Source organism: Stegastes partitus, unplaced genomic scaffold, assembly GCF_000690725.1.
Source record: "Stegastes partitus isolate 25-593 unplaced genomic scaffold, Stegastes_partitus-1.0.2 Scaffold334, whole genome shotgun sequence".
Lineage (NCBI taxonomy): Eukaryota > Metazoa > Chordata > Actinopteri > Pomacentridae > Stegastes > Stegastes partitus.
In genome coordinates, this window is record NW_007578065.1 from 303,484 (window position 1) to 324,251 (window position 20,768).

The following is a 20,768-nucleotide window of genomic DNA, read 5'->3' on the forward strand; positions in this document are numbered from 1 at the left end:
CCGCGTTCTATAAACCGTCAGCCATCTGCCGCAGTCACTTAGCTCCAACAGGATTGGAAAATGGAGGACTGACCGAAGAAAGAGTGAGGGCACATCATCGGTATTCCAAGTGTTTAGGTGGGTAGAATTCGGCCACTTAATACTGTAGTTGCGTAGTGTTGGATTTTTGCTGGATGCGTTCGTGTGTCAGTGTCTGTAATGCTGCTTGGGCTTGTTGTAGTGCAGCTGTCGGAGGCAAGGTTGAACATGATGCGCCTGACGTTAGCTGCGACGTTTACAACTATTGGACTCCGGCCGTTCATATTTGTTTAATTTAGCGTTTGCTCCGGATTAAATGTGGCTTACGGTTTTTGTTTTAGTGGTTGTGTATGTTTTATATGTAAGGGTTATCTGAGTGCTAATCGTTTCAAGCTGGGTTTGCCGTTAGCTTACCCATGCTCGTTGTGGCTAACATCGTTAGCTAGGTTTGCTGGCTACAAGCGCACGTTGTGCAACACGCAGTTATTCGTTGTAGTCAAAACGACGAAAGAAAAGGCAGAATAATAGAAAAGGGGCACATTTAACGTTATTTCAGTGAACTCCCCCACTCAGTAATTCAACAGGGCGTGTGCCGCTGGGTTTACAGTTGGCGTTAGCTCGCTGTGAGTAGTGAAGTGATTTGGCGGAATGTTGATTTGCAGCCATCATTGGCGTTGTCGAGTGTGCAGGAGGCATAGTCTGCTATCTGAGTAAGCTGCCTTGTGTTTCATATTCACTCCTGCTTGTGTCATGATATGTTTGCTAAGCATTTTTTGAATTGCATAAGATAATATTGTGTGTTTATGTGGTTCGTAGTGAGGGGGAAAATACGGTTATATCATGCGCACCAAGGCCGTGTGTAGCCTCCCTCCTGACGTGTCGAGCAGCAGCTGCCGGACCTCCATGCCGCCTGTTACAGTTCCTGCTAGCATGTTATACCGCATAATTTCTGTGCATGTGACACATTTGATTTCATCCGTGAATATACGCAATAAAATGTTAAATTTGATCTTCGCCACGGGCCCCTCCCACCTTCCGTGGCAACAGTTGTCCCCCCCCTATCCATCCCCCCTTCACGTGGCACGGTGTCGTGACCACAGGCGCACCATTGGAGGAATCCCGTTAACTCGCTCGCAGTCTTTAGGTGTTTTTTTGTTTGTTTGTTTTTAACCCCCCAGTGTTGTCGGTGCAGTGTGCAAAGCTCACTCATGGCTCAATTTAAAAGCAGATGCTATTGCAGAGTATGAATTTACTTAGAATATAGTTGTATACTATTTAATTTTACAATTAGCGTGATTTATGTTATTCCCTAGAGTTTGCAATTTGCAATCCCCCTAAGTTGCAAACCGTTCTCACCCCTGTTTTGCTTTGTTAACGTCAATCAGCTGTCCTACTCATATTTTTTTATAATTGATTCATTCATCCTGTTGCTTACAATAACACTGCAAAGTAGTTTTTGATCATATGAAGTTCAAACTTGTGAAAGGTAAACGGGGGAAAATGCTAAATGTCCCACTTACTACTAGCATTCAATTTCCAGAAGATACACGATTTGCTTTTTGCATTATCTCTACAAGTGCATGCTATTGTGCTGCATCTCAGTCCTCCTGTGAATTATAGAGTACTTTGATCCTAACTGGTGTTTTCCTTTCTCTGGCAGATCTGTTAACCTTGTACCAAGACTGAAACTTACTGATGTGAAGCCTTTGTTTTGTTTGAAGAGGCACTGCTGACCTTCAGGTACAGACGTTGGCTTTTTAAAAAGTTATTATTATGAGATGGTCTTGAATGTAATATCAAGGTTAGCTCTGGAGAATCATAAGTAATGTACGACTTCCTTAATTCTCATTTGCAGAATAAAATCCAACTGCCATGAACAGCCGATTTCTGAATTGTGTTTGGTCACCACAAATTTGGCTTTAAACATGTGAATGGCTGATGCTACCTGATTGTCAAACAGGTTATTCAGGTTTTATCTCTTTATCTTGTATACCAAAGTTACTCCTGTTGAGCAGAGGACAAACTGCACTTAGCATCTATCATCAGAACTTTACATTGAAAACAGTATAACATGCTGTGCAGTCAACTTCAGAGATTCAGGACTAAAGAATCCATACATACCAGATGATTTTATACTGGCAGATGGTTAACCAGGAATAGGAAAAAAGCAATGTGATGTGACAGTTACTAAGGGCCTGTGTACTGTTGAAAGACAAAGTAAGTTTTGTTTTCCTCTTCTTTTATAGTAATAATAATATTTAAAGTGCGACACAGGCTTCTTTATGCCTTCAAGATCATGGTACTCTTGGTTCTTGACCTAAACAGATACATGTCCTATATTTGTTTTAGGAAAATTCAATTCTTTGACCACAAAGCACTGACTGTTCTTGGCATTGACGGCCTTTGTTTTCAAGATGTCTGTGCCCCTCTCAGTATTGCATCTGTCATTTGTAGCAGCTGTAGTGCGATTGTCGAGCTGCTCAGTGATGTTATCGGTGTCACGTCAACAAGTGATGTCATGGCATACCTTCAGAATAGCTGACATTAAAGAAGATTCAAAACTGTGTTGTGCAAATAAACTGTTTTATTTTTAAGGTTGTTTTGGAGTGTGAATGTAATAGAAACGTATATCTCCAAATGTCTAACAATCCTAGCGCTGTCTAAACTCTGGTACCTATCGATAATCGTTATAAACTGAAAGAGTGACTCATAGTCGGTCTCTTGTGTTCTTCTCTTAACTGTAGACATTCATTTTGAAAGTAGTGACTCCATCATCTATGGAGGAGAATGTGAGCCCTGAGCTCTCTCTAGCTCCTGAGCCAGAGCAGAGCCAGGAGCGCATGGAAAGCTACTCTCAAGGTACCTTGAAAGTGCTTTTATCTGTTAATAACATTACAGTAATTCTGGGAACAGTTTTGGTGTTAGGTTCTGTGATCTTTTTGAGTGATTTTATTATTTTTTTTAATTTAAAATTGTAGGGGTAAGTAAGGATCATGTTAAAATCAAGGAATCATTGTCCAGGGTTTTTCCTGGCTCAGAATGGGTCTTTTGAGGGGTGCTTGTGCAAAACAGTAAGCATGATCAGTCCATGCAGAGCAAAGGCAAGGAGTCAGTGTGATCTTAATTGACAGAAATCTGTGCATTTTCCTGTTATTTCTGACCATTTGATAAACAAATTGTAAAGTAAATGAGAGATGCTGAAACACTAATTAACAAAATGAGTTTTAAAACAAATCAATCCTCATAATTGTGGTACAGCTGATTTTCTTTTGGTGCTAACTAAAACCTCTTTTGAGGATGCCCAAAATTCCTCTGTGTAGGAAAAACCCTGATTTTTAAATAGGTTTTGACTCATGTATGCCTGATCACAAAACAATCGATAGTTTCATGGCTATTTTGTTAAGTTACAAACTGGTGATTACATGCCATGATTGTTTGTTCACAGGCTTGGGAGAAGGAGATAGTGAACAGTTTCAAACAGGAGATGAGAATGTGGCCAAAGAGTTGCTAGAGGAGCCAGATAAATCTTCTAAGGCCAGCAGTGAGGTAAAGAAGACTTGGGGTTTCCGTCGGTCCACTGTTGCGAAGAGAGAGATGCCAGTGGAAGCGTCAACCGACAGCCCTGAAAGCCGCTGTCCTGTGCGGCGCAGTGGCAGACAGCCGAAGCGTACTGACAAACTAGAAGAATTCCTCTTGACGACTAAAAGAGGGGCAAGAAAGAGTGCCCCTCCCAGTCTGGAAAGTGGAGATCCGCCTTCTCAAACTCCAACAGATGCAGAGACTGCTTCAGAGGCCAGCTTCGACGGTAACGCTGACTCCAAGGTTGGGGAAGAGAGAGCAGAGTCCCCAGAGAGGAGGACAAGAAGTGGCGTACGGAAGCAGGCTCAAAGGAAAAGTGGAGGTGGCAGACAGACGAGAGGTTGTGGTGGAGCGACGGTCAAAGATGAGGGAAGCTCTGAGAATGAGGAAGACGGCACAGATGCTGTCAGAAAAGATCAATCACAGGATAACGATGTGGAGACAAAAGAAGACAAGAGTGATCCCACCTCTGAAGACATAGTGAGCATTAATGCAGCCCAGATGCAACTGGAGCAGGACTCTGAGAAGACAGAGGTTGATGAGGAGAAGAATGAACATGGAGATAAAAATGACCAGGTCAAAATGGAAAACGAAGCGGATGAGGACAGCGTAGACAAGCCGTCAGCAATGCCAGCAAAACGTGGACCAATAAGAACTTATGTCAATAAGAAAAGAGTTGCCAGTAAGAACACTACGGCTGTTAAAGCCCCTGCTTCTGCCATCAAGAACACTCCTCCTGTTAAGAAGGATACAAAGCCTAAAGCTATCCAAAGTGCTGGAAAGATAGGCAAGCCCCATACACAGGACGACGATGATGAGAATGACTCCTGCACATCATCATCATCTTCATCGTCGTCGTCGTCATCAGTTGAGTCTGATGATGGAGGCTATGACCCCAATGCACTTTACTGCATCTGTCGACAGAAACACAACAAAAGGTATGTTGTTATGATGGTCATTGTGTATTACAATTGCTGTTAGCTCATTGTCAATTTAACAGCTTTAAGTGACGCTTCACATTAAACGTGGTTTTTATGATTGGATTGTACCCTCACATTAGATCTAGCCAACACAACAAACTTAGTCCTATTGGGACACTTCATGGCTGAATACAGCAACTTAATCTCGACTGCCTGCATGCACCATAGTAGCTGTGGCTACATGCTAGTAACATTACTGCTTCTACACACTAGAGCTGCTCACTGCCAACACACTTAACCTACGTCACACGCACAAATGAATGCTCGACTCCAACAATCTGTGTTAAATCAGATCTTTGACTGATGCTTCAAAGCGTTGACTTTCAGTCCTAGTTTATATGCTTCTTGTTTGCTTCTCCTTGTTCTCACATTAGTGGACACTTCCACTGATTCCAGTTTGTCTTGTGATACACAAGTCTAAAAGTACAAGAAAAGCTAGACAGTTTGTGTTGACAGTTGCTTGTCTAATGTCCTGTGCTCACTAGATTTATGATCTGCTGTGACCGCTGTGAGGAGTGGTTCCACGGGGACTGTGTTGGTATCACTGAGGCTCGTGGGCGTCTGATGGAGAGAAACGGGGAAGACTACATTTGCCCCAACTGCACTGCAAAGAAAAACCAGGTGGTCAGGCCGGCCACATCAATCCTCTCTGCAAGTGCAGAGATCGGGAAATCCAAAATGGATGTTTCTTCTCTGGTAAATGCTGCTGGTATGACCTCTGCTGCAACTGCTGACAGAACCAACGTCAGTGGAGCAGACTCCAGTCTGTCAGCTGCTGTGGCTGGAACTCCATCCTTCACCACTACTGGAACTGAAGAGAAAGGAGTAGAGGACCTGGGCATAAAAGGCAGGATAGAGAAAGCTACTCATCCAACTGGAAAAAAGAAGATAAAGATCTTTCAGCCGGTAGGTCCTTGCAACTGTTATCAACTTAAAGAGTTCCTAGCTATTAAACCTTGTTGTTTAAGTTGGCAGATACATTGTTTTGTTATAAAATACTCCATGGTGCATCTCAAATGCTGTCCTGATAATTACTGTGATGCCACAGTTAATGATTTGATCCCTATGTAATGCTATAAACCATTACCCCAACTTTGGTTGTTTTCTGAGTCTGCATGGGTCGTGGCCTTATTTTTTAACAATGCAGATTATGACCGAATAAGTAGAAGCCAATGGCTAGACATTAACAATATAACATGCAGGATACTCTCTATGTGGACAAACACATTAAGGGTGTGGTAAAAGGCAGCAAACAACACCCTGCAACTGAAAACATGTTTAGACATCTTTTCAAATTTCCATTGCTATCAATAAAATGAATGGAGAATTCTGTATGAGATACAAAATTCTCTGATTGTTTACAATGCAGAAAGACATTACCAGTCAATAGCTGTTAATTTTATTTTGTACTGACTTGGAGCAGGCATTACAGCAGCCACCTGTACCCAAAGCTGACCAGAAGGCCACATCAGCTGTGGAAAAGAAGGCAGCATCCACAGCAGAGCAGAAATCAACACAAGACACAGAGCAGAAAGTTGCATCAAACGTGGAGGTGAAAACGACTCCAACAGTGGAACTGCCAGAGGACAAGACCATGCAGAAATCTGAGGACGACTCTTCTCTTCCAAAATGTATTGGTCCTGGTTGTGACAATAATGCTCAGCCAGACTCTGTGTACTGTGGAAACGACTGTATCCTGAGACATGCTGCTGCTGCCATGAAGTCTATCACTGATGTCAAAGAGCCCAAGCAGAAGGACAAGGACAAATCCAAGGCTCAGAAAAACAAGTCCACACCAAAGGTAACTCGGACTACCTGAAATGGTGGCCTTTGCCTGTCCTTAAAGCAGGGATGTTGATGCCTTTCACATGTTGAGATAACTGTCCAGGTTAGCCAATACCAAAGAGAAAAGCTTTCTTAGAGACGGTGTACGACTGCCATTCTGCCAAACCCATAGAATTGAGACATTTAAAAGTATATTGTGAACACATTTGGGAGATATTTAAGTGCATTTTTATCTGCTGAATGTTTTTTCTTGTTGGCTCAAGTTTGGTGTAACTTTTGAAGACAAGTACTTCACTATCCTGTTTTTGTCTTACCTAAGTGCTATTACAATTATGTTTTGGGAGGGAAGGGGAAGTCCAGTTTTAATATTTCACTTGGCTTTTTAATGTTACATGGAGGCAAACCTTGGCCTGATTACAAAATGACTGAGCAAGTTTCGATGTTAACTCTAAAGCACTTGGAAGTGGAGTTTCTTAACAAATGGCAACTAGCAGCTGCTATGTTCCGATTTCAGAATATGTTGATGTTGAAGTGCCAGTCAGAATAAGCCAATTTAGCAGCTTGGCCACTTAACTCCTGTCTTATCATAGGCTCTTTTGAAGAATAAAACTGGAACCTGTTTGTTTGAAAAATTAAAAGTGGCACAAACATTCTCACAGCTGGCCAAACAGAACGTGAAGTGGGTGCAAATGTTGGCATTAACAAGTGCTGAAATCTGCTGAAAACAGTCGACACAGACGCCTCCTATTTATCGTCAGAAAGTTGTGGTGGAAGAGGCTTTCTAATGGTATCTGACCTTCTGACACAGTTCAAAGAGAGCATATAATCCTGCTTAATCACTCCCACTGGATCATCACACTGACAAATGAACTGCATGTAGATTAAACTGACTAGTATGTAAGTGTGGACCAAGAATTTCTTAGCTTTACAACCTAATTTATTATTAAACATGAGTCCATTAAGGCCTCTAATGTTCTCCAGCCTGAGTGAATATGTGGTGACCTTATGCAGTTATAACTACAGATGCAAGACTATGGCTGGTGATAAGAATGCTTTCTTTTCAGAATGTTTACGTCTTAATACTTTATCTACCACATATTTTGGTTCCAGACAATGGGTGTGTGTTTAAACTTGATATAGCAGCACTCTTTGCATTTGTCATATCCTGTGTTGTATTTCTGTTTTTAGTGATGAACTACAGTGGGGAAGAAAAATCTCAAGTATATGCTTAAACACTATAGATGGGCTGTATAATACCTGAACAGTGTTCTTACCTTCGAGTGTTTCATTTTGTGGTGGCATTCTGTGTTATTTATTAGCTGAATATCAGTGCATTTTTGCCTGTGCAACAACAGAAATTCCCTACAGGCAGTAGGTGTAGTCTTAAATTTGCTGTCAGAAGTGATTTATTTCTCATTATGAACTCCTGTGGTCTCATTACTTCAAGAATTAAAATGGACTTTTGTAATATTAAACCATGAAGGGCTGAGGGAGTGAGTAAACCATGATGCACACTAAAGTGGCATAACTTTCACTGAATGCGCTTTGACATGTTCAGGGGGACAGTCTTCATTCAGTTTAAACTGTAGAACTGCTGCTTGAAGAAAGCATGACAATGTGGTACTTTCTTTGTGAGACTGGGCCCTGCAGGCAGTGCCTGAAATTACCTTTATGGCTCACAAGCCGAGACCAGTAAAATATACCTTCCTAGAATAGTTAAATACGCAGTGAATATTTTTCACAGAAATATATTGAGGCTTACAGAAAACTTGTAGGAGTTCCAGTCCCAGGCCTGGGAATTGCAGAAATGCCCTTAATTTGCTTGGAATTAACTGCACGCTAAAGCTGTCAGAAGACTGTTATTGATTTATGTTGCATTTCTTGCCAAGGGCAGATCTTCCTGACATTTGGCAGTAGTTCTTAGAAGGAATTGATTTTAAAACACAACATGGCAAATATTTTTGCATTTTCTCATAATGTTAATCAAACGGTCCTCTCTCAGCTACTAAAACATCTGAATGTGTGTTTCTTTTCATCCACCCAGAGGAGTGGTGCTAGTGGGAAGAAAGCGCAGAAGAGGAACCAGGAGGAGGACTCGGACAGCGAGGAAGACAGCTCCGATGCAGATGAGGACGACGAAGATGAGCATGCTGAGGAGCACCCACCCCCGCCGGCCACTGCGTCCTGGTCCAGCGACCATAATTACATTGCAGTAACACCAGAAAAGACTACACCCATATCACCAACAGTGTTAAACAAAAAGTGTATGTATCTCTTTGAAGGTCTTGGGCTGTTGTTGAAACCACATTGTTGTTCTTCCATTATAAATGTGGTTGCTGTCATGCTAACATCATTTAGACATGATCCGTACATTTGGGAAAGAACATGAACTCATCTGTGCACTACACATTTCGAAGGGTTTTGTGGTTTTAATGTAAAGATTTTGTTATCCAATGAAATGTTGGCTGCTGTGAAACAGGTAAGTGCCATTCGTGGGTTTTGGTAAGTATTCAGTAACTCAATGTCTTTATTTTGAAAGGGGCACTCCACAGATTTCACACATTTCGTGAAGAATTTTTCTGGAGCTCCGGAGGAGCTTTCCAAAGTCTGACAAATGAACCCTGATGATTTCAACAGGGTTATCTCTGCGTTGAATTGGAGACTTTAAACCGCTAACAGTGAGCCTGTGTCATTAAAGGCAGGGTTTTTCTAAGTTGTAGACATTTACAGGGTCTAACAAATGGTGTTGATGTGTCTCAGTAAATGCAGTGTTTCTGGATTGGGTCCTGTAATATAGGATACTACTGGATTCCTCTGCTGCATTTATTTGAATCCCTGATAATTTATAACTTTTTTAGTCTTTTCAAAGTGCCCTGCTGAATCACTGGAGCACCCCTTTTAAACATTTAATCCTTAAATTGCAGGGTTGTATGAAAACTTAAGAAGGAGCGGCTAGTAGAAACGGAAAGGAGGACAGTAATTTTAAACTTCCAGCAGAGATGTTTGGACGTGATGAATGCAGTGTGTGTGTGTGTGTGTCTGTGTGTTTGAGTTAGCGTCCAATGTACCTGCTTTATTTACCTCTCCATTTCCTGGGTTCATCACCTCAGCTGTTGGTCCCAAAAAGGTCCTTCCCTCTCTTTCTCCAGCAGGTAGGTGTCCCAAATGTTAAGGTGAAGCTGTGCAGAGCTGATAATGTCAGCTGTTGTGCACAAACGTTGTTTTTGCTGCCCTTAGTTTTGTGGCTGTTTTTTCAAAGTTTTTGATTCATATTGAATATGATGATACCCTGCTCGTGGGAAACTGGCTTTAAAATAAAAGGTGATAAACAGATTTTTGGATGCCTCGATTGATTATGTGAGCAGTGTTGGCTTGCTGTAGGATATCCTGACCAGTTCAGCTCAAACAAGCATATACAACTGTTCAAGCTACACACACTGTGGAGACGTGATGCTCGAGAGCCTTGGATGGTGAGCTGCTGGATAAGAAGGCTTCTGCCATGAAGACCTGTGTACCTGGAGAGATGCAGTGAAGTTCAGGAAGGCAGCAGCAGAAGATTGGAACTGAAGACCTGGGATCAGTGCACAGAGCTAGAAGAGAGAAACATCTTCAACATTTTTCCACACATTTTGCATCTGATGAGATTTGATACATATTAAGGGAACACATGAAATGTGGACATTTTTATTGTCGGTTCTCCTTCATAAAAGGCTCTTTGAAGGGACTCTGAGGATACTTTCTTGATAGGATTGCAAGTTAATGTTAGGTAAATGCTGCCTGTCAGTTATAAGATCAGCATGGCCACTGATTGTTGTGTTGTCCACAGGAGGACATTAGAGCTCACTGATTTGCTCATTTATAGCCCTTATATTGCTGGCTGATATTGTGACTGGTGTGAAAGCTTATCTTTAGAAAACAGCTTTTGATTGCTTTGGGTCTCAATACTGTTGCTCTGCACACAGTTATTGTGTTTATATATTCAGTGGGTGCACAGTGTGTCAGGTGAGGTTATTGCTCATGCTGATGCAGCTTGAACATGATGGCCATGGTGCTATAGCATCTGCAGGTGACAGTTGGAAGAAGGATTTGACAAGTAGTGAGTTCAAGTTTCAAGCAGGGACATATACTGATATATTCCTGTGAATGTTGAGGCCTTGACCAAATGCATTATGTGTGGGATTCTTCATGATTTATTTAAATGACATGACCATAAACAAGAGTTTCACCTCGTTGCTTTGGAAGCCATCCAGTTGCCAACTGTTGATAGTGTTTGTAGCTGATCTTGTGACCTGAATATATTTTTATGTTTATGGTTTTAGACTTAGTTATTTTAATCTTTAATTATTGCCTACTAATTTTTTAAATCTGCAAACAATGTCGTCGTCCATTTATATTTTTTGTAAGCAGTGATACAGTGGCATAACGTCATAGTCAGTGGATAGCTGGTTTAGGCTGCTAGTCTCATGGTTAAATGAGATAATTATTTAGAATCAATATTTCTAGTCCTTTCTTTCCAGTAACTGCTGCTGGACAGCTAACTGTTGGAGTTTGCACAAAGTTGCTCAAGCTAGTACTGCTATCAGTTCCCTATTTCCTGCCCGGCTATATGGATATGGTCGTTCAGCCTGTCTCTTGAGGAAGTACTCATTAGCCCCTCTTGAGGATCATCACCCCCAATTGATATTTGGGAGAGCTTTCTTTTTTAAAGAACCTGCATGAACAGCACTATGTATCTGCTGTCACTGCAACAAATAAAGAGGGACTATTTATCTGCTTCTTTGTCAACTTTGTGTTTATTTCAAAATGTTTTTATGAGTGTGCAGGAATATTTGTGACTGCCTTATGACTTCATTTCTAAGAATTTGTTCTGTTTTTACATTTTGTGAAAGGAGTTTTATTGGTGTTTGTTTTAATCGTCATTTCATAATATAGTGCTTTTTATTCCCTCAGCATTGTAATCATTGATTTGTGACAGCTGTCAAGTGAGAATTGGGATTATATCTGTATTTTGGCAAAATACTGCATCTACTAATTTTCAAATACTGGATCTTGTTCTTGATTTCCAGCCCCTCCCAAAGAAGAGAAGCAGAGTGAGAAGAAGGAGAAGGAAGCAGCCCCAGCACCTGAGAAAGCCCCCTCTGCCTCTCCAACACCAGGCAAAGCAAACAAGAAGCCCAGCCCAGCAAGTAAAGCAGCAAAGGTTTCCTCGAAGGGCAAGAAGCCTTCGGTTCAAGCTGTCAGCACAAGGTCATCCAGGAAAGCTGCGACACCCCCGGCTAAAAGTGCAGCAAAGTCCAAGAAGGCAGGCCCACCACCCAGTCGTAGCCAGTCTCAATTCCCTCCAGGTCCTATCCATGTCACAGGCGCACTGAGAGTCACCAAGTCCAACTTCACTATTCCTAAGAAGCAGCCACAACAAAAGGACACTAGTTCCCACAGTCAGTCCTCCTCATCCTCTAGAGTCCCATCGTCTTCAGTTTCATCTGCGTCTTCCAGTCATTCTTCATCTTCCAGAACTTCGCATTCTGCAGGTTCAGCACCTGCCGTTTCTCCCATGCCACCTCCACCCAACAACCAGATGAGGCAGAACATCCGGCGCTCACTAACAGACATCCTCTATAAGAGGTGAGTGTCTCGCAAAACCCAGTTTGTGATGTCGTTTTTGTTTTTAAAATGTGTAAAGTAAATTGTTGGCTAAGTTCAGACACAAATTTCCATTGTGTTCCCTGCCACCAGGGTGAGTGACAGTGATGATCTGAAAATGACAGAAAGCGAGGTGGGACGGCTGGCAGTTGCCATTGAGAAGGAGATGTTTAACCTCTGCCTTAGCACTGACAGCAAGTACAAGAACAAATACAGGTCCCTCATGTTCAACCTGAAAGATCCTAAAAACAAAGTGAGTCAACACACACATGCATCCTCTGTTTCAGATAAGTTTATATCTTGTTTTTAGGAAGTTGTGAATGTTAAGGCAGCATGAAAAACTTAGCCTTCATGTTGAATTGTATGGTCTCCGTCTGTCTCAGGGCTTGTTCTACAGGGTCATTGGTGGTGAGGTGAGTCCCTTCCGACTGGTGAGACTAAGTGCTGAAGAGTTGCTTTCCAAAGAGATTTCTGAATGGAGAAAACCTGACACTCCTGAGGTAAATGTTACTCCTTTTTAACTTTTGTAACTTAACACCAAGTTCATCTGGATTCTTTTTGGGATTTACTGTTTGCTTAAAGTGGCAACTGTTAATTTTTTCTTCTGCAGCCTCAGTCTTCAAGTTCAAGAGGTCATTTAGGACAGTCCAAACTGGGCAACAGGCACGACTCTGGCTCCCATAGCATGGATATGGAGGACGCTCCACCAACATCTGACGCAGATGTATGTATCTCGGCCACCGCTTCATCTTCTCGCATGGCTTCTGCTACAGTAAGTGGTGGCAAGCTGCTCTTCTTGAAATTTCACACTTTCTTTTCACCTTGCATGGGGTTCTTCATTGTTCTTCTTCCAAAACTAACAAAATAAATAGGCCAGTTAAGGTATTACAAGTTAGTTAATGTGCCAACTTTCCTGTCCTGTACTTTGGAGTTTCCTGTCACTTTCTTTCTCAAGCTTTTTGCTGCCATCACAGTAGTAAAGAATTGGGGTTACATGAGTGATGATCATGTTCCAGTTTATCTAAGGTTTGACTTGAACCGCCTTGTATGTGTTTTCAGGATCAAGATGACTTGGGCTCCATGCCTTCAGCCTCAGCTCAGTCCTCTGGTGCTGAGGGGAACAGTGGCGGCAGCATGCCAGACATTTTCAGCAACATGCTCAAAGACACCACTGCTGAACACAGGACTCATTTGTTCGACCTCAACTGTAAAATATGCACAGGTAAATAAGAGGATGATACAAGGTGCTATATTAATATTCCCTTAATAGATTAAAGGTGATTTCTTATGCAACAGATTACTATATTCTTGTTTTTAAATTTCACCCTATAGGACAAAAGATGGAAGACGAACCTGCAGCTAAAAAAGCCAGACTTGCTAAGAAGCCTGAAACTAAGTCCCCCAGACAAGAGTCGTTTTCATCCAGGTCAGGGGATGTCTCTCCTGTCGGCCAACCACAGGTTCCCACGACCCACCAGCACCAAGATCCTTTATCCCACCAACACCCTTCGTCCTACCAGTCCAACATGGAGGCCGCTGTTGCAGAATCACAGCCACAGCTCTATCAGGAGGACACGATGGCATCTCCAGCCCAGGCCACTGTACCTGTCACCCCTGCTGTCTCCTCCGTCACCATCACTCGCAGAGACCCACGCATGGCCAGGCACAGCTCTGGGGTGACTGTCACCTATCCTGCTCCAGAAAAACCCACCAGCAATGCAGCAGAGCTGCTCCCAGCTTCTGTTACTGCTCAGGTGGAGGCTGTTCCTAAGGCACCACTACCGATGCCCCCAGCTCCACCGCCCTCAGTGGCTGTGCCCAAACCGTCAAAAACAAGGTGCTCCATTATGCTCATTATGCTTCCTCAAATTCACTAATACCAAGGGTCTCCCTGAAATTCCTTATGTATTAATATTTTTATTACCAGTGTATGTTATTGTTGGTTTTGTTAATATAAGTTTTGCAGAAAGGCTCATGCTGAAGTAGAGTGTGATTCTTTATGAAAAGATCTGCTCATTATAACCCCTGTACAGGTTTTTAAATTTGGATTTAACATGTTGCATTATGAAAATCTGTCTAAAAGGAAGGTTGTTTTGTTTTTGCAGTGCATCTGAGCCTCCCCTCGAAGGGGAAACTGCAATCTTCCTCCATGGTCAAGAAAAGATTTGGAAAGGATTTATCAACATGCAGTCAGTTGCGAAGTTTGTGACCAAGGCTTACCTGGTCTCAGGATCCTTTGAACATCTGAAAGAGGTAATTTTGACCAAACAAAAATGTTTTTGATAACATTTTTGGTAATAATAGGAATAAAAGTCACAGTTTTAGGTTAATACTTTAGGTTAATACAGCAAAAGCCTCATTTATAGGTTTGTCAATGTTGTGCAGGATTTGCCTGATACCATTCATGTCGGGGGCCGGATATCTCCAAACACAGTGTGGGACTATGTCGGGAAGCTGAAAACCTCACTCTCCAAGGTTTGTTTTTACAAAGAATATCTTGTGCAAAAGCTGGATTTTTGATTTAAATGCCTTCCATTACTTATGTTGGTTATTTTGCTCTTTTTTTCGCTCACAGGAACTGTGTCTGATCCGTTTCCACCCAGCCACAGAGGAAGAGGAGGTGGCATATGTCTCTCTCTTCTCATACTTTAGCAGCAGAAAACGATTTGGTGTAGTGGCCAACAACAATCGCCGCATCAAAGACCTCTATCTCATCCCACTGGGCTCAAAGGACCCATTACCCTCCAAACTTTTACCGTTTGATGGGCCAGGTAAGCATTTAGAGGGGTACACAAATATAACATTGTGGTTTCTTGTGTGTAATTTTCTTTGTGTTAATGTTTGTTTTGGTAAAATGTGTCACTTTATATCTCTCTCTCTCTATATATATATATACATGGTGAGTATGGTTGATGTAGTTTTTGCCCAGGTTGAAATGAGAGCTTGTTTATTTACTGAGGTTGGACTGTAGGGGGTGCTCACACTCCTTGGAAAACACCTCTGTGCATGTAACAGATGCTGTGTTCTCTTCTGTGTATCTGGCTTTGTATCACACATTTCTAATAAAGAAAGTTTGCATCGCAGGTTGGTGCCATTTCAGGCCAGTCTCAGCCTGTTGTTTCTTAAGACTTGGCTCAATTTAAGCGTTAATGAAATGATTAATACAATAATCAGTACATTCTGTGAGGTAAGTTGTCAGTCACTTTATGCAAAGCTACTGTTCATATAGTAACATGCTGCACCACTGGAATGAACCCACAATGCTCCTAAACATGTCCTCCCAACTGAAGAATCAGCACTTGAAGTAAACCGTGCAACCAGAGATTGATGGTACCACAGAGAATATGCAGCTGAGGCGACAAAAAAAGATGTTAATGTCAGAGTGTCTCAAATATCAAAAGTTCTTTTGCATATTGTGTCTCAGAGAGACATTATTTGATGCAAAGGGTTTTCTTTTCTGTAATAAATGAGTGACCTCTGGAAAATACAATTGCACAACTTCAGATATTAATGCAAACAGATTTGTGATAAACCCAAATCAAATCTCTATAAGAAAATGTCTGTACTTGATTATGGAATCACTGGAACAATTTCAGTTATTGGACCTGCTGTTGCAGGCTTTCTCTGATGGTTTTATTTTACCACAGTGCAGTCAGTAAATTATTTTGTGATTTTATTAGATGTGGTCAGTGTTGGTTATGGTTGGTATATATAGCTACACATTACTTTTTAAAACTTTAATAACCAGCACAAATGTACGACAAGCAAATGCCAGCAGTTTTAACAACTGCTGACTTGTTGCTCAGATGTAGACAAGGAAACTGGCAGCGCCTTTGACTTTTTTATTGTTGTATAAAAGGATACTCTTGAGAGAACTGGTTTTACAGCTGATACAGCCTCACCTCATACATGTTCTTTATGTCTGAACCATGAGAATTGTTTTTCAGAGCTCTCATTTCACCTTAAACCTTTTGTTTTAGACATTACCAAAATACTTGCCATCTGTCTTGTGAAATTATATTTGCGAGTGTTTTCCAATTTCCCGTTTTTTTTCTTTTTTGTCTCACAGGTCTTGAACCGGCTCGTCCCAACCTCCTCCTGGGGCTGCTGATCTGCCAGAAGGACAGAAAGCGTGCTGGTGCTGCGTTAGAAACTGAGGAGAAACGGTCCAAGATTCAAACTAAAGATGCAGATGAAACTGGCCTCCCAAAACCACTTGCCTCAGTCAGAGCAGAAAGAAACTCACGACAGAGTCTTGAAATCCCCTTCAGCACCACGCCGCCAGGTTCACCTCCACCTAGCTCCTCTGAGATCTCCAGCAGCACTGTGACACCCTCCTCCGTCCTTTCCCTATTGTCCTCAGTCAAAGCTTCAGCCACATCCGCTGCTACTGGCATAGACTCCCCATCCTCATCCAGCTCTGTTGCTTCCACTGCAGCTACTGCCACTCCTCTTCAAACCATTCTCAAAACTCTTTTTGGGAAGACAAAGCATGACTCCGAAGCTTCCAACTCTCCGTCTGATCAAGGTGGAGAACTCTCTGCTCCAACTGCTACAATGCTAGACCCCATTGTGCGGCAGTTTGCACAGAGTTCTAAAGAGAAACCAATAGAGGAGGATGAAGATGACAGACCATATGACCCAGAAGAAGAGTATGACCCTAGTAGGGGCTATAATATACCTAAGAAGCCTGTTGAGGTAATAAGCAAACCAGAGCTCTTAAAGCAGCCTGAAGCGGTAGACAGTGAAGCTGATGATATTGCATATGACCCAGAGGACGACTCCATTTTTGAAGAGGTCAAAACTTCAGTGCCAGGTCAAGCAAAGGCTGCTACTGAAACTATAGCTGATCCACAAAAGATCCTGGAAAACCTTAAACAGATTGGGGATCAGGCATTGCAGAAACAGGGAGAACAACAAATGCCATCCACAGCGATGCCTGCTGCCTCATTGACACTTCCAAACACACTCCTGTCTCAACCTACCAAATCCCTTTTGGCCAATAGTCAGCTACTACAACTTGGCAAAAAGGTTGAAGAACTAGTGAAGTCTTCATCAGTTGCTCCCCTGATCAACCAGAAGAGAGATCCCAGACAGAGCAGGGATCCTCGGCAGGCTGCGGGTAGCAAGAAATCATCTGATGAACCAGAGGAGAAAGAGGAGGCAGCTGCTGAGTTAACTGATTCTGTTCCTACTTCACAGCCCATGGAGCAAGAGCCACAGCTGCCTGATACAGGTGAACTTGCAGACTCCTCACAAGGCCCAGAAACATCACTGCCTCAAGAGGAGGTGAAAAGTGAGGCGCTGCTCTTCACAGAGTCCGACAAGGCTGAGGTGTCAATTCCTTTGTTAGGTGAGGAGGTGGAACCCGATATGGAGGTCAACTACATGGATGAGAAAGAAGTGAAACATGAGGAAGTTCAGCCAATCAAGGCTGAAACAGAGATGGACAAGTACAGTATTTGGCCAAATGCTGCCAGTATTTTAAAAGCTGGTGAGGATTCAGAGTATGAGGAGAATAGCCAAGATGCACCAACTGCAAGTTATTACAACAAACCTGCAAACTCATCCACAATAGCTTCCACGATCCCTGTACTCACCCAGAGCGCGCCAATAGTTGACACGCAGCCACATCACATGTCGGCATCAAGTTTCGATGGCGAGTACAGACCTCCAGCTGACATTCCCCCACAGTCAAACTTCCCCCCTCCCCATCCCATCCAGGGACAAAATCTTCTAATAAGGCCTCCACCAGTGCCCATACTACCACCCATGCAGGGTCTTCCTCCATTGTCAGGCCCTCCTCCCATACAGGGCCCCCTTCCACCCATCCATGTTCCTCCCCCTGTACACGGACCTCCCCCAATACAAGGTGACAACACTCAGCAGTACGGCCCACCTCCATCCTCGTACCCTCCATATCAGAACCAGTGGCCCGGCACACAGCCGCCACAGCAGCAACAGCCACCTCCTGGACCACTCCCTCAGAATATCATGCCACCCAGAGGACCACCACCACCATTCCCTCCACTGGCCCAGAGAGGCCCTCCTCCTCAAATGTTTGATCCCTCTATTCCCCCTCAGCACATTGGACAGCAAGGTCCCCCTCCAGGCCTTCCCCCGCCTCCCACCTTTGATGGACAGAGCAGCTTACCACCACCAAGATTCACTGGTCCTCCACCACCTTTTAATTTCCCTGCCAGTAGAGGTCCTCCTCCTCCACCCTTCACAGCACCACCACCTGGTCACTTTGATAACAGGCTTCCTCCTCCAGCCATCTTTGCAGGGTCCAGGGGTCCCCCTCAATCTCAGTATGGTGACCATGGGGCTCAACCGCCGATGGTAGACCAACCTCGAGGACCTGCAGAGCAGTATAACAAAGACACTGCTAGTAACTCTTTCAAGCTAAATGTGGACCAGAATCCAAACACTTTCCATATGTTTAAAGACAATCAGGGCCCTCTGCCAGGTCCAGCCTTCCGGGGACCTCCACCCAACCAGTACGAGGACAGAAGAGGTCCACTTCCCAGCAGTGAGATGAGTGGACAGCTCTTCAGTCCTCACAGCCAGTATGGGTCCTCCAGACCACCATCCTCACCCCCACATCGATTATCTTTTGATGAGCACCGAGGTCCCCCACCTCAGGAGGGTAGACCTCACCCATCTCAGCCTTTTGGAGGATCAGAGCGGTACCGCTTCGATAGGCACTCGGATGAGGCTAGACCTGTTCGCCACAGCGGGCCACTGCTGCCAACTCCTCCAGAAGCTCCCCTAGGTCCTCCTGGTCGCATGGGAGCCCATAGCCCAGACCTACACAGGGACGACCACTGGCGCCGCCTTTCTCCTGAACTGAGGAGGAGGGTCAGCACCACCCGTGAGGACTCAGAGCCTCGCAGCGCAGATCGCTTCAGCCGCTTTGAAGGAGGGCACAGAGAACTGGGTCCTGGTTCCTCACAGCCTTCTGATGAGAGACAGAGGGAACTGTCCGAGGACCGCCGCAGAGAACGAGAGAGGGAGGTCCCTCATGCTGGCAGGTCCTCATGGGACAGGGGGCAGGGGAAGCGTTGGAGTCGAGAACGAGAGCGAGACTGGGACAGAGGTAGAGAAAGGGACCGGGATCAGAAGTGTAGCCGGGAAAGAGAACGCAGCAGAGGGAGGGAGGGCGACAGACACAGGGAGACCGAACCAGAGCGACACAGGGATCAAGACACAGAGAAGAGGCGAGACCGAGAGAGAGACAGGGAGAGGGAAAGGGACAGAGACAGAACTAGAGACTCTGACCGCAGGGACTACGACCGTGACAGGGGGGGGAGAAACCGTGACAGAGAACGAGAACGTGAACGAGACAAGAGGCGGGAAAGATCCAGAAGCAGAGAGCGAGACCGTGACCGTGATCGTGGAAAAGACCGGGGCAGGGACAGGGATAGAGACAGGGACAGAGAACGGGACAGAGACCGAGACCGAGACAGAGACAGGGAAAGAGATAGGGACAGAGACAGAGACAGGGAACGGGACAAAGACAGAGATCGAGACAAGGACAGAGATCGGCGGGAAAAGAGCAGAAGCAAAGAAAAGAAAGACGACAAAAAGGACAGCAAACATGATACAACCAAGGAGAGCGATAAAGCTGCAGACAATGACAAGAAGGTTTCCTAGTCTCTGTTCTGTGGACTTTACATCACCGACTCTTATTTCTTTCACCATCACTGTAAATGTAGATGAGCAGTATTTCGTTGAAGTTCCACAGTTGTGTTCGTACGAGGAAAAAAAAAACAAAAAACATTTGACAATGTTTGTATTCTCTTTGTCACTTCAAGGTTTCTAAGTTTGTTTTATTACATTTGAAAAGCAAAAAAAACTGAAGGCCATCTAAGTTGCTTGTGTACAAGATGTGTGATGTAGGCTACTGATTCCTATTACATGTACCTTTCTCTTGTCGAGGCATTTTTTTTATGAAAACAATGTAACTGATTAACACACCATTTGCAATATGTAAATATGAAAGTATTTCTGTATATACTGATGTTTTTAATCATGCTTTTTCTAAGTAGAGAAAATAAAAGCCATATATCTGAGATGGATAATGTGAAGGTTAAGGAAACACTGAGACACAAACGTGTGTTTATATGTTCAGCAGCTTTGAACTGAAAGGCTTCAACTATCTACAGTATACACCCCCTAAATGGTCGATAATAAAGTGTCCTGATTTTGTTTCAGCTCAACCAATTAAACCTGTTTGATGGAATTTGTTTGTCTCAGCTGTTGTTCATATATATTGTTTTGTGAATTAATCATCAGGATTGGTCCAAAAGCATTCACACATTGTTTACTTATGCAGAAGTAATTGTTGTAAAGAGTCACATGACAGTGTTTGAATGCCTGTACTTCAGGCTACTACAAGTACTTAACATCTAAAGTATTTAGCACCTTTTGTCACCATGGGGTGTACCTAAACTGTCGTTCATATCTACATTCTTCAAGTACAGATGAGATCAAATTATTTTCAGAGATGTTGTGAGCAAAGTATAATGAAGGGGTTTCAGAGATGACAGGCCTTCACCCCTGCTTAGTCTATTTACATAGTTTTGTTTCATTCTTGGCTTCATGATTATTTTATTTGATCCTGTAAACAACAACTGAGCCAGGACAGTTTGGAGCCCCCATGTGGAGGCCTGTCACTTTGAAAACCTCCAGTCTGATGGATTTAGCCTATCAGATGCTGCAGAATGTGAAGAAACCAAGACAGAACAAGAGTAAATGTTT

The 20,768-nt window shown here is 43.4% G+C and overlaps 1 protein-coding gene across 3 annotated transcripts; it reads left to right on the top strand.

Annotated features, from left to right (window-relative positions):
- The first annotated feature begins 22 nt into the window (after positions 1-22).
- On the top strand, positions 23-20,250 carry LOC103358839 (death-inducer obliterator 1-like). Of its 3 annotated transcripts, none has more exons than XM_008283977.1 (17): positions 23-117; positions 1,679-1,758; positions 2,763-2,877; positions 3,464-4,535; positions 5,063-5,483; positions 6,001-6,378; positions 8,407-8,626; positions 11,429-11,987; positions 12,099-12,258; positions 12,389-12,505; positions 12,616-12,777; positions 13,065-13,227; positions 13,338-13,842; positions 14,111-14,258; positions 14,391-14,480; positions 14,581-14,776; positions 16,075-20,250. In XM_008283977.1, exons 3-17 carry the CDS (start codon positions 2,796-2,798, stop codon positions 19,659-19,661), a joined length of 7,860 nt encoding a protein of 2,619 aa, XP_008282199.1. In that variant the 5' UTR covers positions 23-117; positions 1,679-1,758; positions 2,763-2,795; the 3' UTR covers positions 19,662-20,250. The 3 variants fall into 3 exon arrangements, with proteins under 3 accessions (XP_008282199.1, XP_008282200.1, XP_008282201.1); XM_008283978.1 differs by having other exon boundaries at positions 12,616-12,729; XM_008283979.1 differs by lacking the exon at positions 2,763-2,877.
- The last annotated feature ends 518 nt before the right edge of the window (positions 20,251-20,768 follow it).

What these genes read in the sequence shown, in the direction of transcription:
- LOC103358839 (XM_008283977.1), top strand. Translation starts at nt 2,796, where the DNA reads ATGGAGGAGAATGTGAGCCCTGAGCTCTCTCTAGCTCCTGAGCCAGAG. An exon ending in AACAGTGTTAAACAAAAAGT is followed by an intron (nt 8,627 to 11,428) that starts GTATGTATCTCT and finishes CTTGATTTCCAG; the next exon opens with CCCCTCCCAAAGAAGAGAAG. An exon ending in CCTTTGAACATCTGAAAGAG is followed by an intron (nt 14,259 to 14,390) that starts GTAATTTTGACC and finishes AATGTTGTGCAG; the next exon opens with GATTTGCCTGATACCATTCA.